We start from the raw sequence: 19006 nt of genomic DNA on the forward strand, positions 1-19006 counted from the left end.
GCAACAACCACCTTTTTCTGCCAGTGGGTTTGAACTCAACGTTTTAAGTTTTGGGAGAGGAGGATCTGGAGAGGTTGGAGACCCGTTTGTGGAGGGGTTTGCTGGTTTTAAGGAGCTGGGGAGAAATTCCAACTACCTGGTTTCAGTCTTTTCAGGTATTTTCAACGTTGTGATTTTCCTCGCAAGGTTTACCCCTTCTTTCCCCTGGTGCCACCCTCTTCCTTGTTGAAAATGCTGTCCTTGGCCAGGGCGGGGTTATTTTGGGTATATCTAGTCATATCCTTTCAATGGGGTCTACTCCATTGAGTGAGGTAATGGAATGGGAGGATGACTTGACTCCCATTCTGGTTAACGATGTACGGCTTAAGGCCCTTCACAGGGTCAACTCCATGTTTTCATGTGCTCGGTTTAGTTTGATTCAAGGTTTTGCACTGGACGTAGCTGATAAAGCAAGGATGAGCTGATTTTCCCCCGGGGTGGAGGATAAATGAGTGTTGCTCTCGGGGGCTGGCTAACCACTCACATGTTCTGGTCCGGTCCCAACTTGGCAATCCACTGAGCCTCTTTCAGAGATACTCCGTGCAGATTTAGATCCAGGTCCACTGGTGGTCATATTTGGGGTATTTGTTTGTTTTGGGTAACTTTTATTAATCTGAAAATTTTAAAATAAACATGTTTTTAAAAAAGAATAAGAGCCTTCCATTTACGACGGCAGTCAGAAACTCATCTCACGGTCAAATCGAACATGTGCAGAGTGTGTGAATGATCGAGAAACTTTGGGGGAATGACGGAGTCAAACCAGAGAGTACAAGGTTTTGAGGGGCGGTGGAAGAAAGGTTTAGCTGACAAATTGACATTTAGTATTGAGCATGGAACTAACAGCAACCCCCCCCCCCCCAACTATTCCCTGCTTGGTTGTCTTCATTGTATGTAAAAAATAAAAATTGTAGGAAAAATACGTTTTTTAAAATTATTAAATTCTCAATCTCATATGCCACCAGAGGTCACTGCAGCCCATAGACACTGCAGCAGAAGGGAATGCTTCAGGAATATGTGGCCAGCACCAGTGAGACAAGAGTATTACCAGACAGGAGAAAATGAAACTCTTTTTAACAATAGACCGAGTGTTCTGCTGAGGACAAAGTAGGTAAGCACGGTACTGTACAATTGTGTCCAAAGAAACACAAATTAACAGGAACCTAGTATGTTCCTGTGCCAAATTTGCAACACCAGCGTGGAGTTGCTGGCGTCTTATAATGCTTTGTCAGTCTTATTGGGATGAGAGGAGTAACTGTGAGCGTCCCTTCTCCTTTGCACTCCAGTGATTCAAGCTGAATAGCTCACATGTGGACACCAGGGTTTTCTGTAAACTCACACTTTTCAATTGCATCTATCTGCCTTTTTGCTGAAATGGGCACTAAAATGGAGCAATGAAAATGTCCCAAATGAGTCCTATCCCATACTTCCAGGCCTCCATTTTACATGAACACAAAAAGTTGATGGGCAGGAAAATACCAACTAGTTCATTAAAGACTGCCACGCACCATATTGTCCAACACCGTATTGAAATAGGACTGCCCTCACCTCAGTGTAATGTTGGGAGGGACAGAGAGAGAAAAACACAGGGCCAATAAGGAAGAAAATACTCGAAGACATTTTACAACATACTCAGGTAATGGAAGCCAGTCTAAATGGATGGCACAGTAGCTAGCACTGTTGCTCCACAGCGTCAGGGACCTGCGCTCTATTCCCGGCTTGGGTCACTGGTTGTGCAGTCTGCACGTTCTCCCCATGTCTGCGTGGGTTTCCTCCGGGTGCTCTGGTTTCCTCCCACAAGTCCCTAAAGACGTGCTGTTAGGTGAATTGGACATTCTGAATTCTCCCTCTGTGTTCCCGAATAGGCACCGGAATGTGGCAACTAGGGGCTTTTTCACAGTAACTTCATTGCAGTGTTAACGTAAGCCTACTTGTGACACTAATAAAGATCATCAGATGGACCAAGAGTTATGAATAAAGTCACTTACCTTCTGTATGAGATTCTGCTCAAGGCCAGAACCAGTCCAGCTTACTCTTGAAAGTGGCCCAGTAACAGGCAGCAATGTTATCCACGGGCTCATTACTCTTCCCAACATCGACTGATGTTAATATCACGATGAAAGTGAAATCCCAGTTATACAGCATCCCATCGCAGTAATCAAGCTCCTCAGAATAGTGAATCAGATGGATGGCCAGTTACAGAGTCAAATTGTGAGAATAGATTGTATCCAGAGTTTAATAGGTTTAAGGTTATTTGATCAAGGGGTTGAAAATGATGTTGGGTTTTGACAGACTGGAGAAACTATTTTCTCTCTTGCAGTGGAATCCAAAACAAGAGGAATAATTTTAAAATTAAAACTAGGCTGTTCAGAAGAGAAATCAGGAAGTACCTTTTCCACAAAGGATAGTGGGAACCTGCAATTCCCTCGCTAAAAAAGGATGTGGTGCTGGGGATAAATTGGTTTCAGCCATGGAAACTGCAATTAAAAAATGTCTAGTAGTATGGATCAAAGAGTCAACGGAGTTAAATCTGCCACAATCTAAGTAGAATGGTGGAACAGATTGCTGTTATATTCTCGGTTAGTCGAGGGGAAAGAATGAACAAACCTGCACTTCTCACGCCTTTCAAGAAGCTCAGGATACCTCGAAGCACTTCAATCAGTGAAGTACTTCTATAGTCACTGCTGTAATGTAGGAAATGCAAGTCAATTTGTGCACAGCAAACTCCCACAAATAGCATGTTCAGGGTTAACTAATCTGCTTCTGTGATATTAGTTGAAGAATAAACATTGGCCAGACATGGGGAATAACTCCTGCTCTTCTTCAAAATAGTGTCGGGAATCTTTTCCAGCCTCCAGAATGGGAGGCGAGGCCTCAGCTTAAACATCTCATCTGCAAAAGGGAGGAATGTCAGCTTGGATATGATGATGATTCTTTGCTCCTCTTTGAATAGGATCTTCAACATTGCCCTTGAAACACCAGGCCAGTATTTTATATTGAACAGCACAAACTACACAGCACTCCCTCATTATTACAACAAAAGATCATCTCCGATGTTCTTCGTGAACCTGCAGGCTCAGAGCTATGTGGACACAATGTTAAATGCAATGCTTTGTAACATGAATCATTTCACCCTGGGACAAGCATTTCTCAAGTGATTTTATTTGCTATATATAATAAACATACATTACAGTACATGCTACAGAAAATAAAGCTGGATTTTAATTGTCATGGAGGATAGTGTTGTAGATGACATCTCTTCATATTAACACAATGCATAAGGTCTCCACAGTAATAACCCAGAATTACCCCTCCTAACAGATTAACAAGGGTACACAGTACAATTACAAAAATAACAGCATTTTAAAACATTGATTGACATTTACTGAGGGAGAGCAGTATTTAACAGTTTGTTATATCCAGAGTTCCTCACTTTCAACCTCTGACTTTGCGCAGAAACACATTAATCACAAGGTGGCAATGTGTCGCTTGCTCTTCCTCCAGCCTTCTGTAACCAGTCACTCTGAGTCACATTTGGATGGATGGTAGAGGCTCGGTTCCAAACAGAACCAAGGCACAGGGCTAACTCTTGATAGAACTGCAGAGAAAATTGATGTCTGCCTTTTAACACCAGGACTATTCCATTAGATCAGTCCACAACAGGGAGGGGCGGGGGTCAGGCAGGCACAAAAAATAAAATCACAAATTACCAGAAGTCTTGATTGGTTGTGGTGCCCAACTCAAACCAATCTACACTCCGCAATATTAGTCTCCACCGTAATTCAACCCAAAACAAAGTGGAAAAAGATTCCCAGTACAAGTCACTACTTGTATACATTTCCCTCTGGTTTCACTCTTTTCCTCAGTACAACAGACTAGGGTACAAGAGCACATACACTAGAAACTTGCTGTGGTTTTCCAAAATGAGTGTTGCCTAACTATTTAAGCATGGGGGTGGGGTGGGGGCTGGCATCGCTGTGAAACTCGATTCCCACTTCAACTGGCATTCAGCCCACAAGGTGATGAACATGTTCAAGAGGAGAAACATGGTTGATTTTACCCCAAATCAGTAGTCCTGAGCCCAACTGTGGGTTCCCATACTCCCATTGCTGTCCTGACTGAAATGAACTGATGCAAAACCAGAAAGGGGCGTGGGTTGATTTGTTATACTGACTGTCAAATCATGGAGTTTCTGCTGTACTATTGTATGGATGAGTTAATGAGTGAGAAGAATTTAATTCTGTTCCACTCACCAGACTCAAAACCTTATTCAAATCAAACAGTTTACAGGCTAGACAGCCTGAGCAATCCTCCATGAACAGCAGGATCTGGCTCGTATAAAATTCTGAAATGTTCCCCACACACTCATATCTTTGCCAAGTGACCTGAAGCTACATATTGCTGCAATGCAGAGAAATTCAGCCACTCTCTGCTGTTGCAGAGTTTACTCCATTTCCCTCCCTCCTGTAAATGCAGAACCTTCAGTTAACATGCAATTCTGCGCCTGTGTCCAATCATGCAGGAGCCTTGGTGATCTGGAAGCTAGGGTCTTTCTGGTACGTGGTTCAGTATCGCAGCAGATGCTGCAGGCACATCCAGTGAGCATCAGCAGAAATGCAGAGTTTATTTCTCAATCTGCAGTGTGGGTGGGTCATCTTTCCAGCTGGCCATCTCACACAATTCCCCAGTGAAGAATGTAGTCTCATTAGTTCCATAGGTCGGAGTGTGAACGCCAGAATGGAATGTCAGTTTCTGTTGTTATTTCTACATTTAACAGACAATTGCTTCCAGATTGAGTCTCAGCGGATAGGATGGCAGTGCTTTCCAAAGTGGGTCTCTGTGAGTGACCATCAGAGAGAAACTTCAGATTATCAGACAGTGTGATCACCAAATCGGATTTCATAGAATTTACAGTGCAGAAGGAGGCCATTCGGCCCATCGAGTCTTCCCCGGCTCTTGGAAAGAGCACCCTACCCAAGGTCAACACCTCCACCCTATCCCCATAACCCAGTAACCCCACCCAACACTAAGGGCAATTTTGGACACTAAGGGCAATTTATCACGGCCAATCCACCTAACCTGCACATCTTTGGACTGTGGGAGGAAACCGGAGCACCCGGAGGAAACCCACGCACACACGGGGAGGACGTGCAGATTCCGCACAGACAGTGACCCAAGCCGGAATTGAACCTGGGACCCTGGAGCTGTGAAGCAATTGTGCTATCCGCAATGCTACCGTGCTGCCCATTTGTCCTGCAGACACCAAGATGACTGTTACAACAATGACTGGAGGAATAAATCACATTGCAAATGCATTACCACAACACAGCACCACATGTACCCAAGAGGTGGGCAAGAAACACCCCCACACCCTCCAATCAACTGGGTATTGACACTCACCCAAAGTGTTAACTCATCTTTTCCACTGATACCATTTGATCTATGTAATTCCAGCATTTTTTTTTTTTTTTTAAAAACAGAAAAATTGCCAGTAAATCTCACCATTCAAATAATAAACTGGAAGGTCACCTGTAATATGCAACCTCTCGTGACCACTGGCCCACCACTCTCACTTTGTTAAAATTTTACATTGCCACCTTTCTGCACTGTGTTCCTTTACTGTCATTGTTTGTGCTCTATAGACCTAGGTAGAATCACAGAATTCCTACAGTGCAGAAGGAGGCCATTCGGCCCATCAATTCTGCACCAATCCTCTGAAAATGCACCCTTACCTAGGCCAACTCTTCCTTAACCTAACCTGTACATTCTTGGACACTAAAAGGGCAATTTAGTAGGGCCAATCCACCCAACCTGCACATCTTTGGGAGGAAACCAGAGCACCTGGAGGAAACCCACGCAGACACAGGGAGAAAGTGCAAACTCCACATAGACAACGACCCAAGGTCAGGATTAAATCCAGGTGCCTGGTGTTGTGAGGCAACAGTGCTAACCACTGTGCCACCCTGCCGCTTGTGCAGCAACATTGCTGATGCTCAATGATTTGTTCAAGTATATTGAAACATCCAGCATTAACAAAAACCCCAACAAAAAACATTGCTCAGACATCCATATTGTAAATTAGTCAGATAATTGAAGTTTTCTGTAACTGGGTGGGCAGGGTTTGTAGTGAAATATTCAGTGACTGATTGATTTGCCAGCTGTTTGCCCAGTGTTCGTTGTTGCCAGTCACACACACTACCCGCTGATGACATCGGAACAGTTAATGCTGCATCTACTGCCACTGCTTGCTCCTAATTTCAGAAACTGTGAAAAATTTCACTGCTAGAAAATAACAAACTAATATCTACAAAAGCATTTCTTTCTAAATAAAAAGAGTGTTGAATTCAATTAGCTGTGCAAATCACATGTAGTGGCTGAAATTTTTTTAAAAAAAATAAATGGAGTGAGTGGGTTCCAGAGTTCAGTAACTGTTTAGTGTTTGCAGTGAAGAGGCCATCGAATAGAACAAGTCCAAGCTTTCCAATCCCATAAATTACAACCTTTCAATGGCACAAAAGTAAAGTTTTCTTAAATACCAAATAAGAGCCATGATAAATTAAGACGGTAGAGACGGGTTAGTGGTTGGATAGGTCGCAAATGTAGTGGTTTAGGAAAATGTCCAGTAATACTAGTTTCCTCTCTCCCCTACATGAATGCAAGCAGCAATAAAATGGAGGTAGTGTGGGGTCTGGAGCAGTGCTGTCCAATGTACTCGCCACATGTGACGAAATCAACCACAGATGTAGCAAACTGATGCACTTCATCAGGAGTGATTCTGATCAGATGGACTTTAGGACCCTGTAGCAGCCCATTGGACTGAGGACAGTTTCAGATTCTGTCTGGCACAATCTATGGCCAAGTCAAAAGCAAGCAGAAAATCCTGCAGGAAGAAACAATCCTTATTACAAAACTTCATTAAGGTACATGGTAAAGAGACTCCATTGAAAGAAGTGAAAGCATACGGAAATATTTGAGTGACTACATCACAGCTGGATGCTGCTTTTGACAGAGCTGCTCCCACGGTGCAGCGCACCATTGCTCACATTTAGTCCCAAATCTAGGAAGTTGTTGTAGTAATCCCGGGTGGAAACAGCATGGGAAAAAGGAATGTGGCGACTAGGGGCTTTTCACAGTAACTTCATTGCAGTCTACTTGTGACAATAATAAAGATTATTATTAATTCAACCAGTGCTTAGTTGAACACAAGAGGCATTGACTTTATGGTTCATAATCAAATTGGACTAATTGGGCTCATTACGTAGACATTTGAAAGGCACCATTAGAGTGATGGCTGGCAGCTAGCAGAGTAGCCGAGGACACAAACTACTAACCTTTAATAACCTCTGCACCATTTTGGACCTCATTTCTCCTCAGTCCCCCAAAATACTCATTAAATGAAGTGGAAAAATGCTGTGGATACGACTGGTGAGTGGCAAAAGAGGGTGTGTTGGAGTTCTTACTCGGGCTTTACAGTAGCAACATGAAAAACAATCTGCAGGACGGTGATGACAAAAATACTAGTTAAGAGATACATCTGGCATGGACTGCAATCCCTTTGGGTTGCCTGCCCTTTGCCCACAGAATGACAAACGGCCAGAAAGGGCCCGGAGAGTCGTTTTTGAAGTTAATTATTGCAGCTCTGCTAATGGTTCAGCAACTTCATCCAGTGAGTTGAGCAGATTCCAACTCTGGTCCATGAGTTAGTGCATGTTGGCCAGCACCCTGGCCAATAAAGGGCAGTTCAGCACCCAAGGCTGGAATGCAAGACAGAGGGAAGCTTTAGGCAGGTTGCAGTAGAGATAGCACCAGGCAAAGATTGGAGAAAATAACTTCAAATGTCACAAAAATTATTGCCAAGAGCACTGAAATAGCATCACCATGTGCAATGGAGTGGAGCAGAAAAGATGCACCAAACTCGAAAGGCTTAGCTAAAATTAAAACCGTCCCCTTCGCCCAACAAGAATGGAAGCTTCAATACCTTCAACTAAACTATCAAAATCTATATCATCACACAACTGTATCCAAGACACGTGCACTGATTCAGAATGAAAGTTTAATCTGTAAAACATGATTGAGACACTGCACGGAAGGGCCATGATGATTTATTTTATTACATTTTTTTAAATAGTGATTGGCACAGATTCAGTACAGCTAGGATGAGCCCAGTGACCAACAGGAGGCAAAACCCAGTATGTCCATGGAAAGGGTCACCTGCGCCTCCTTGCCAAAGAGGAAAAAAAGAGACAAATGTGGCAACAAACCAATGAGCATGATTGGTATCGTGCTCTTTACCTCTAATATCACAGCTTCATCCAAGTGGCCTTGCCAAAGAATTTGATCTTTTAAAAATTAAATTTAGAGTATCCAACTATTGTCCCCCAATTAAGGGCCAATTTAACATGGCCAATCCATCTACCCTGCACATCTTTGGGTTGTGGGGGCAAGGCCCACGCAGACATGGGGAGAATGTGCAACATCCACACGGACATTGACCCGGGGCCGGGATCAAACCCAGGTCCTTGGTGCCGTGAGTCAGCAACGCTAACATGCTGTCCCAAAGAATTTGATCTTTGTTGACTCCTATTGTTCCACTGTCAATTGTTTTTTAAAAGCATAAATGAAGTTAATTTAGGAAAGTCAATGATTGCACTTATCAAGCTACAACTCAATATTATCTTCAGCGTTACTTTAGTACGTCAGAAAGGTTGACAGTCAGCTCCACATTACATTCCAGTGTGGGTACACAGAGGAAAGAGAACTTGAAGATGGGCAAATGTCACCCAATCACTCCATACCATCCAAATTTATATCAGTCATACCAAAACACATTTGAAGACCAAAATCCAAATTCTGCAAATACATTTTCTAGGCAATGCTACAGCATTCGCTTGGTAACACGGAACATGAATTTTGCCGAGGAGACAGGCAGTTGAAGCTTTTTTGTCTTGTATTCATCAGGACAAATGCAAGAATGCCAAATTTCAACCACAGGAGAAGAGGGTGCTGATTGGTTGGCAAATGGATTCTGATTGGCTGAGATGTTGCCATGGAGAAAGCAACATGGAGTTTTTGGCTCCCCAAGCTCCCAGGTAATTTAAAAAAAGATGCAAAGCTTGAACGTCTTCCCTTTGTTTGCAGAGAACAGGTCCCTGTATATGAATGTATGTCGCTTATAGCAAGTAAATTATGAACTTAACTGATTATCATCAATTGGTTGTTAATGTAGCTATTAGCACACTCCGGAGGTGCTGCCCAATCATAACCACATCTCACAGTAGACGTTTGTTTTGGGCTTTGCAAGCATAGGTTGGTTGAGTACGGTCTGTACTCTGCTCATTACAATGATTACAACATTCATTACCGTCAGCAGAAATCAGTGCTATCCCTTTTATAATTCTGTAATTTTTATTGAGTGATGCGTTGAAAATCATTTGGCACACAATTGAGTGGGAGATTGGAGGTCTTCAATATTCCTGAGCCTACGTGAAGGAACTTCAGCTCTTAACTAATGGCAGACATGGGATAGAATTCCTATTTTCCAATCTGTCATTTATCTGTACACAGGTGGTCCAGATTAAAATTTAGCTCATGGTACCAACAATGGATGATAACAGAGAAAGGCAAACCACAGCTGTAAACATGGAATAAAACATCACCCTGAAGAGTAGCACGATGGGGATGGGAGGTAGTGGGTAGAGGAAAGGCCAGTTGCTGCAAGGTTATCTGAAGGATGTTTCAAATGACAATAATTGAAGTTACATAAAACTAAATGTTTAGCTTTGTTGCCCATTAGATGTTATTGAAGGAAATGGTCTCTCCCACCCTCAATCAATACTACAAGCCATATCGGAGGGTCAATAGAAAACTATAAAGAACTATCCAGGAGTAATTCCAACCCTATTGCTGTATTTCTGTGGTGCATTCTGCAAACTACTGAAATGTTCACAGCCATCAAGACTAAGGGAAAGTGGTCAGTCACTAAGCAAGCCTAGACAATAAATCCATCCATGTCTTGATTGTGTTACAGTTCTAAGTCACAAAGCAAAAAATAAAGTCATTATAATTTGAAATCAGAACAGGAGTTGGAATAAAGCATTAAAAAAAATCATTTGAGCACTGGACTTTGTAAAGGAAATTAAGAGTACAATTGTTAAAATGATATTTAACTATGCGGTTATGTTAAAGCAACATAAGACATTAAAACATCAAGTTCAGAAGAATGCTGCCAAGTACTCAGCTTTTCTTTACATCTTCTTGTACAATCTTGTCAATTTTTCACATGCTGTAGAACTTGTACTTGCTTCAGAAGAGTAATGTAACTTTATTAAAAGTAAGGATAAAAAGGAAGGCATTTTGGACCCCATCTAGCGGTGTAAGGGCAGGAACAGTCTGAGTAATATATCTGGAGAGCACTTTCATTGACATTCTTCAGAATCTGTCCTGTAATGTTCAAGTGTACCCAAACACCTGACATGAGGCATGGATCCAAGTATCGAAAACATTAACCTGAAATTCATTCCTCTTGGCCTCCTTTGCGAACATTACTATGGCTGAAACCTGCTGGCCCTCTCCACATTTAGTGTTAGCTACTTTAGGGTTTCATTTTGCAGCAATTCTAGACACAACAGCACTTAGAATCATAGATTGTATTCTATGTTCTTTCAAAGACTTGGCTTTTTATTTTTGGCAAATCTCAAGGTTCTGGGAGAAGGCTGCAATTGGAGCAATATCATTTATTTGAGGTCAAACGTTGACCTCGCGGTGTAACTATAAAGTAACAGTTCTGTGCTTAGACTGGCGTCAAATTGTTTATGTGCACCGTAGAGTTGAAGGTCCATCTCCAGTGTAGACATGTCAGTTGCCCACATTAGTGTCTCTAATGGTTACTGTAAAAAATATTTACCATGATTGTTAAGTGATTCACATAGGCAGTTTTAAAACATAATCATTTGCTTATTAAAGCACCTGAAATCAGCCAAAATTAGCGAAATATATCCCCATTCAGTAGTGTTTAGTATTTACAACCATGTACTGCAAAGTTAATGTGTGAGAACATGTAACAAAGAGGATGATTAAACTTTATCCCTTCTCCTCGTGCCGTTGCCGAGTGCAGGAGGACAATTTCGCTGCATCAGTCCTCTGCCCCTCAACCAAACAGATTATTTGTCATATGCAAGTATCAGTCGGCTGTTCCACAGCAGACATGGATCCTATCCTTGTTTAAGTCCATACATGCTGTTCCCAGCAGGGCTCATTGGATAACAAATAAGAGTGGGAATTCCAATTAATTTCCCCCTTCCCTCCCACCCAATCCTCTGGTTCAGAACTGTAGATTCCCTGTTAGCTCAATTGCAAAACAGGATAAGCCCAGGCAGCCACTGTTTGTATAACTTGATGCTGCAGCAGAGGTGTCATTACTCACTTGGCCACTGGGGAGCTCTGTTCACTTTTTAAAAAAAAAACATATTCTCACACACATCCACATTAACCAGCCAGAATACATGTGGATATCAATTAGTATCAGCTCAGGTGGAACCACACTCTGATTGGCTGCTCTGGAGCTAGGCAGATACTCTGACAAAGCTGTACATCACCTGGTGTCCCATATCTCAAGCACCAATGAACAACATAACTGTTACGTCAGAGATGAGAGGTGACACTAAAACATAATATACCAGCACAGTTCTTCACTGGGATCTGCAAGCTGCAGACTCCGAGCATTTCATAGTCTGAGTCAACTGTGATCTTACAGGGTTAGTGTAAACGTCAAAGGGCCAAAGTCTTGAGGGGAGAAAACGGAACTACAGAAAGCTTGTTCCCATTCGTAATTCAAATCACCGTTTCTTTTTAAAAAAACAAACACACTCAGCTTAGGTCCTCCTCGGGGTTCTGTTGATCCAGAAGTCGAACATGGGTGAAAGGGAAGTGGCCGTGTTTGCCATTGCACTCTCCTTCCCACTGGCCATTCACATTGATCTTGGTTACCTTCACTAAGTCACCAACCTACAGAGAGAAATAAAACAAGTCACAACACAGGATAAAGTTTTAAAGAGGATGCAATGCAAAAGTTCCACAGAAGATTCAACACATTCTACTATTGCCCCAGAGTCTTTAACAGAAATTACATATCTGTCAAATACAACTTCATGAATTTCAGAAGTTTTGCAGTAAAGTTGTCATTAGCTTAGGGAAAAGCTGAAACAGGCCTCCGAGACATAGGAAAGAGTAGTCCACAGCCCCTCGAGCCTGCCCAACCATTCAATTATATCATGGTTGATAAAAGCCATTTTCCTGCATTATCATATAGAACCTAGATATCTTTAATATCTAGACATCTATCGATCTCTTGAACATATTCCAATATTGGGCCTCCACAGCTCTCTGGGATGGAGGATTCCAAAGATTCACCACTCAGCTGTAAGGGCCCTTCCTGTTGATTCCCTCATTTCGTATTCCTTTTATTCTGTCGTTACAGTTTTTGGTCCATGGATCATTAATGGAGACATACCTTTAAGTTGAGCAGAGGAAATGAGGAACCAAATTTCGAAATCATATACAATGCTGTGAAGTTAGATTTTGAACAGTAGAACGCAGACTTTTGGTGCCCGAGAGGTTGGTGGGATTTGGTTCGATTAGTTGGCTGGTGGCCAATGGATTGGCCAGGGACAGTATTCTGCCTGGCAACAGACAGCAATTGGTAGGAGAATGTGCAAACTCCACAGGACAGTGACCCAGAGACAGGATCGAATGTGGGACCTTGGCGCCGTGAGGCAGCAGTGCTAACCACTGCGCCACCGTGCTGGCCGTGTTAATAATGTTAATTATATTTAAATTTCCAAACCTGGTGACTGTAGTTATTGCGCAGACAAATACCAAAGGCTTCAGGTATTTTTTAGAAAGTGCATAGAATAGTCCAAGTGTGATCCAACTGTGTTGTGACTCGGAGTCAAGTGGGGTTGGAATCGATCGTCCACTAGCCCAGGATGCCATAACACAGTAAAAAAAATTCCTCCTCACCCAAATCAGAAATAGCTTAACACTTATTCGGAGACTGTGCGCCACACAGAAGATCCAAGATTTGATTCTCCATCTGCATCAAATTTGCTGATCTCAATCAGATTGGAATGGAAGAGCCTTACAATCAACGTCTAAACATCTTTTCTGGAGAGAAGGGAAATAATTGACAGGCCAATGTATATGCCTCTGATTTCCAGCACCTGCAGTATTTATTATTGTGCAAGCATGTGGGTTTTGAGAGATCATGCTTTATTGACGATGCCTCGGTGGTCAAAATCGGTTGAAAACATAGATAAACGATGGCCATGTTGGTACTCATGAGGCGAAAGAAAAGGAATTCAAAGCAGAAAAAATTGCATCACTTCAGTACCAATGACTGGAACGTACATCTGATGCCCCATGAGTAAGCAGAATCCATAAAGATCGGAATAGAGAACAAACGTATCTAGCAACATTCTTTCAAACAAAGGAGTCAGATGTTTGAAATCCAGCAGGTTCAGACTGATAAATCACCCGACTGTAACTATGTCCTTACACACCTGAATGCTAGCTTTCAGCCACAACTATGCAAAGTATGAGTAATTTTACAAAGGAAGCCCTCAGGGCAACACCCTGATTCGAGCAGCGTCAATACAGCTGGAATACGGAGTTTGTGCCTAAATGGGAAGAGTGGCATTGGAAAGTAGGTTTGTTTTGCTCAAAGTACTCCCCTAATTTATTTTGAAACTAATGTTGACCAAGATTAAATTGAATGCAACCCCCCCTTACACTAGGATGATTCAATGCCCCAATTCCACTGATTGAGGTGACCAGTTCTCACTTTAGCAGCAATGAGATACAACACGAGGATGATCTTCAGTCTGAAACATTAAAAATTAAAAAGATCACCTATGTAAGCAGGTTTTAAATAATAATCTTTCTTATTGTTACAAGTAGGCTTACATTAACACTGGAATGAAGTAACAATGAAAAGCCCCTAGTCGCCACATTCCGGCACCTGTTCGGGTACACAGAGGGAGAATTCAGAATGTCCAATTCACCTAACAGCACGTCTTTCGGGACTTGTGGGAAGAAACCGGAAAACCCACGCAGACACGGGGAGAATGTGCAGACTCCGCGCACAGTGACCCAAGCCGGGAATTGAACCTGGGTCCCTAGCGACTGTGCTACTGTCTATGTAGTGCGATTCCTTGTTCAAATAGTGATGTTTGGGGCAGCACGGTGGCAGTGGTTTGCACTGCTGCCTCACAGCGCGAGGTCCCAGGTTCGATCCCGGCTCTGGATCATTCTCCGTGTGGAGTTTGCACATTCTCCCCGTGTATTCGTGGGTTTCACCCCCACAACCCAAAATATGTGGGTAGGCAAATTGGCCACGTTAAAATGCTCCTTAATTGGAAAAAATAAATTGGGTACTAAATTTATTTTAAATTAAAGGTATTATATTGATGCAATGCTGTGCGCAAGCATGACGACAACAGTATCTATGGTTAATTTATTCTAACAGAAATGAGATCTTGGTAAAGCAGCTCTCAGTGCAACATTTCTATAAAAATGAGTCTAACCAATGATCATAGAATTTAGTGCAGGAGGCCATTCGGCCCATCGAGTCTGCACCGGCTCTTGGAAAGAGCACCCTACCCAAGGTCAACACCTCCACCCTATCCCCATAACCCAGTAACCCCACCCAACACTAAGGGCAATTTTGGACACGAAGGGCAATTTATCATGGCCAATCCACCTAACCTGTACATCTTTGGACTGTGGGAGGAAACCGGAGGAAACCCACGCACACATGGAGAGGATGTGCAAACTCCGCACAGACAGTGACCCAAGCCGGAATTGAACCTGGGACCCTGGAGCTGTGAAGCAATTGTGCTATCCACAATGCTACCGTGCTGCCCAATCTTTCAACACACTTTACTGTGACAACACCCTTTTGAGAATTGTCTAAATTCAGGAATTCGGAGTGACTGGAATGTGACTTTAAATTATACTTCATGCATGGATCAATTATTTTTGCATCTAGAATTCATTTATCAGGAATTAGCCATAAAACCCTAGGGGCAGTTATGCCAAGCATGTGTGCTCAAATGTCTTCATTTTCGTTCTTTCATTTTTTTCCTTCACTCTTCTCATCCCTCTTGTTTTCTGTTACCAGCTTCTGGTCCTTTCCTCCGAAATCCACCTTTCATCAAGCAGTCATCATTCAATCAGAAACAGCAGTCACAAGCAGGTTCATTCTGTTTCTCTTCCAGAGTTCAGATATTGAGCCTGTTGTGACGTTCTCATCGTCACCCTGGCAGAGATCAGCACAGATTAGAGATCAAAACTGGGATGTTCCTGGGTTTGGATTAAAGCTGTTGCTTGCTTCCTTGAAACCTTCAGAAAAGTTAATCAAGTTAACATTCTTTCCCAAATTCGAAACCAACAGGATCAGTAAGAATCCATTTCTTTTCTTTTAAATTTTTCCAATTAGGCAATTTTGTGCCATCAATCCAGCTACCCTGCACATCTTTTGGATTAGAGCATAAGACATGGAGCAGAATTAGGCCACTCGGCCCATCGAATCTGCTCCACCATTCAATCAAATGATATTTTTCTCAACCCCATTCTCCTGTCTTCTTCCCATAACGCCTGATCCCCTTATTAATCTCTCTCTTAAAGACACTCAAGTGATTTGGCCTCCACAGCCTTCTGCGGCAATGAGTTCCACAGTTTCACCACCCTCTGACTGATGAAATCCTCCTCATCTGTTTTAAAGGATCACCCCTTCAGTCTGAGGCTGTACCCTCTGGTTCTAGTTTTTCTCTACTTGTGGAAACATCCTCTCCAGGGGTTGTGGGAGTGAGGCCCATGCAGACACGGAGAGAATGTGCAAACTCCACACAGTCAGTGACCCGGGTCCTCAGTGCCGTGAGGCAGCAGTGCTAACCATTTTGCCACCATGGCACCCCCAAGAATCCCTTTCATCCTCTTGGACACCTGCTCAGTGCAAGTGCCAAAAACATCACTGTGCTGCCCATAATGCCTTTCATTTAGCAAAACGGTCCCAGGTGCTGCACTAAAGGAAAAGAAATTGGGCACAGCAGGAGTTCAAAGGTGGGTGAAGAGAACTGACAGGTGAAGTCTAAATGCTGTTGAAATCTTTTGTGGCAGATTTTGAAGAGGGGGAAGATAATGTACCAAGCCGTGGGTTTAAAACAAGAATTTCAGACCTATCAGAATTAGACCGTCCAAGAGTTGGGGGGCCTGGAGTAGATTGTAAAGTTAGTGTTGTTTGTAGACCAAAACCCTGGATATGGAAATAAAAGCCAAACACTGGAAATACTCAGATCATGCAGCATGTGTGGAAGGAGAGATGGTACTAGAGGAAAGGAAGTTGCTGGTGTGAGTGACTCGAGTGGACCAGGTTGTTGTGGAAGGAGCGGTCCCTGGTGCTGACTGCTGAAAGCAGAATGCAGGGGAAGAGATTATTTGATGTTGGCATTACATACTGGAGGGGATGGGAGATGATCAATTGAATACAGAGGCTGGTGGGGTGGAAGGTGATTCTGGGAGTGAGGGGAAGGGGTGACAGCAGAAGTATGCGACATAAAACAGACACAGCCAAGGGCCCTGTTAGCCGCAGTGAGAGGAATCCTCTGTTGAGGGAAAGGGAAGACGTTGGAAACACTAGTGTGGAATATGATGGAGACAGAGAAACTTGGAGAATGGAAGAGTCTTCATGGAAAGCAGGGTGAGAACTGTAATCCATGTACTTTAATTTGATGCGCTGGTAACTGGGTTTTAGTGTCTGCGTGGGTTTCCTCCGGGTGCTCTGGTTTCCTCCCACAAGTCCCCAAAGACGTGCTTGTTAGGCGAATTGGACATTGAATTCTCCCTCAGTGTGCCCGAACAGGTGCCGGAGTGTGGTGACTAGGGGATTTTCACAGTAACTTCTGAGCAGTGTTAATGTAAACCCACTTGTGACACTAATAAAGATTATTAGAATAGGATTGGGTTGTCGGAACTACATCCAGAGGCAGCAACGGGTTATATGGTGTAATTTACAAATACAGTAATGTTAATAATGCAGCCTGTGGCTATGTATTGTAAATCCCAATGTATAAGCACATTCGTACTTCTCACTGACTTTAAAAAACAAAACTGTTATTTTAATTTTCATAAGGTTTAGCCACATTTATTTACCTAGTAATAGCCCTATGTTAATCTTCTCTAGCACCTTCAAAGATTAAACCCCCAGTAAGGAGTCAATAACTTCAGCAGAAATGGGAAGGGAGACAACTAGTGCAATGATTTAAAATCCTGATGTATTACACACAGATATTTGATGCATGCACTTTATAAATACCAGCACTAAATTGTCCTATGCTTACAAAGACAATGCAATAAGGAAACAAACATTCCAATCCAGTAGACATGTCACATTCCACCAACACCGATGTGTTGGAACTTACTGGAACATTTAATTGCTCGGTCAGAATACAGTAACACAAAATATCAAGACAATATTCGCAATTAACTTGAAAGTGAGACACTTTTTAAAAATGCATTTAATTTCAAACATATTCAAAAGTACAAAAACACAAGTCAATAACATTGTTAGCCCCTCAGTTCACAATGTGTAATTTTCCCCCCTTTTCACCCCACCCCGACAAACAATTCCTCAAACATTGTCATGAACAGTCCCCAACATGTCTCAAAGCCCTCTGCTGATCCCCTCAACTTGAACTTGATCTTTTCCAGACGAAGGAAGTAATTCAGTGCTCCATCGCCAGCACCAACAACAGCGGACACTCCTGCCTCGTTCCCCTGTGCAACCCAAAACCCTGTGAACACATCTCATTTGTCTATACATTAACCACCGGGGCCACATCCAACAGACGCACGCAGGCCACAAACTTCAGGCCAAACACTAACCTTCCCAGGATCTCAAACAGGTACCGCCACTCCACCCGGTCAAAAGCCTTCTCCGCGTCCATAGAGACCACCATCTCCACGTCCATAGAGACTACCATCTCCCTCCGACGGAGTCATAATCACATTTAACAACCTCCTGATGTTTCCAGAGAGCTGCCTGCCCTTTACGAAGCCTGTATGGTCCTCAGCGAGCACTCCTGGAATAACCCTCCATCCTCCCCACCACTACATTGGACAACACTTTCACATCCGTGTTTAGCAGTGAAATAGGCTGATATGACCTATACGCCAACAGGTCCTTCACCTTCTTTGGGATTAGCGTAATCAACGCCGGTGTCAATGGCTCCGGTAGCTCCCCCTTACGTGCCTCGCTAAACGTGCCCAGCAAATGCGATGCCAACTCCCATCGCAAACTCCTTATAGAACTCCACCGGGTAGCCGTCCAGCCCCGGGGTCTTCACCGACATCACCCCCCCCTTAGGCTATCCATAACCTCCCTTAGCCACAGCAGCTCCTCCAGCGTCTGCCTCCTCCCTTCATCCAGCCTTGGGAAATCCAGCTCAACCAAACATTGCCCCAGATCTCCTTTCTCACCAGCCAGCCCAGCACAGCTGCTCATAATACTCCCCAAATGCTTCATTAATCCTCCCCAGCTACGTCAACCTCCCCCTTACCGGTCCTCAAAATTTCCCTAGGTGCAGCCCGCCTCCTTAGCTGGTGGGCCAGCATGCAGCCCACCTTCTTTCCATATTCATATTGCACCATCCTCACCCGCTGTAGGTGCCCCACTGCCTTTCCCGCCAACAGCCTGTCAAACTGCCACCGTAACCTTTTTCTCTCCGCCAACCCCTCTTTGGTGGGAGCTCTCGAATACTTCCTGTCCACCTCGACTATCTCACCCAACAACTGTCCATACTCCTCCTGTCCGTGTGTCTTGAACAAGATAAACCCCCCCACCCGCGAACCACCGCATTTTACGCCTCCCAAAACATGGCCGCCGACACCTCCCCATTATGATTCAACTCCACATTGT

General features: G+C 43.4%; 1 protein-coding gene across 1 annotated transcript in view; it reads right to left on the reverse strand.

Annotated features, from left to right (window-relative positions):
- Window positions 1–3181: 3181 nt before the first annotated feature.
- The window catches only part of crk (v-crk avian sarcoma virus CT10 oncogene homolog), a 53055-nt gene continuing 37230 nt past the window's right edge, over window positions 3182–19006 (reverse strand). Inside the window, exon 2 of the mRNA XM_072470002.1 lies at window positions 3182–12039. Coding sequence (XP_072326103.1) covers window positions 11902–12039 — 138 coding nt within the window. The 3' untranslated portion in view covers window positions 3182–11901. The remainder of the gene's footprint in view (window positions 12040–19006) is intronic.

The sequence above is a fragment of the Scyliorhinus torazame genome, chromosome 12, assembly GCF_047496885.1.
Source record: "Scyliorhinus torazame isolate Kashiwa2021f chromosome 12, sScyTor2.1, whole genome shotgun sequence".
NCBI lineage: Eukaryota > Metazoa > Chordata > Chondrichthyes > Carcharhiniformes > Scyliorhinidae > Scyliorhinus > Scyliorhinus torazame.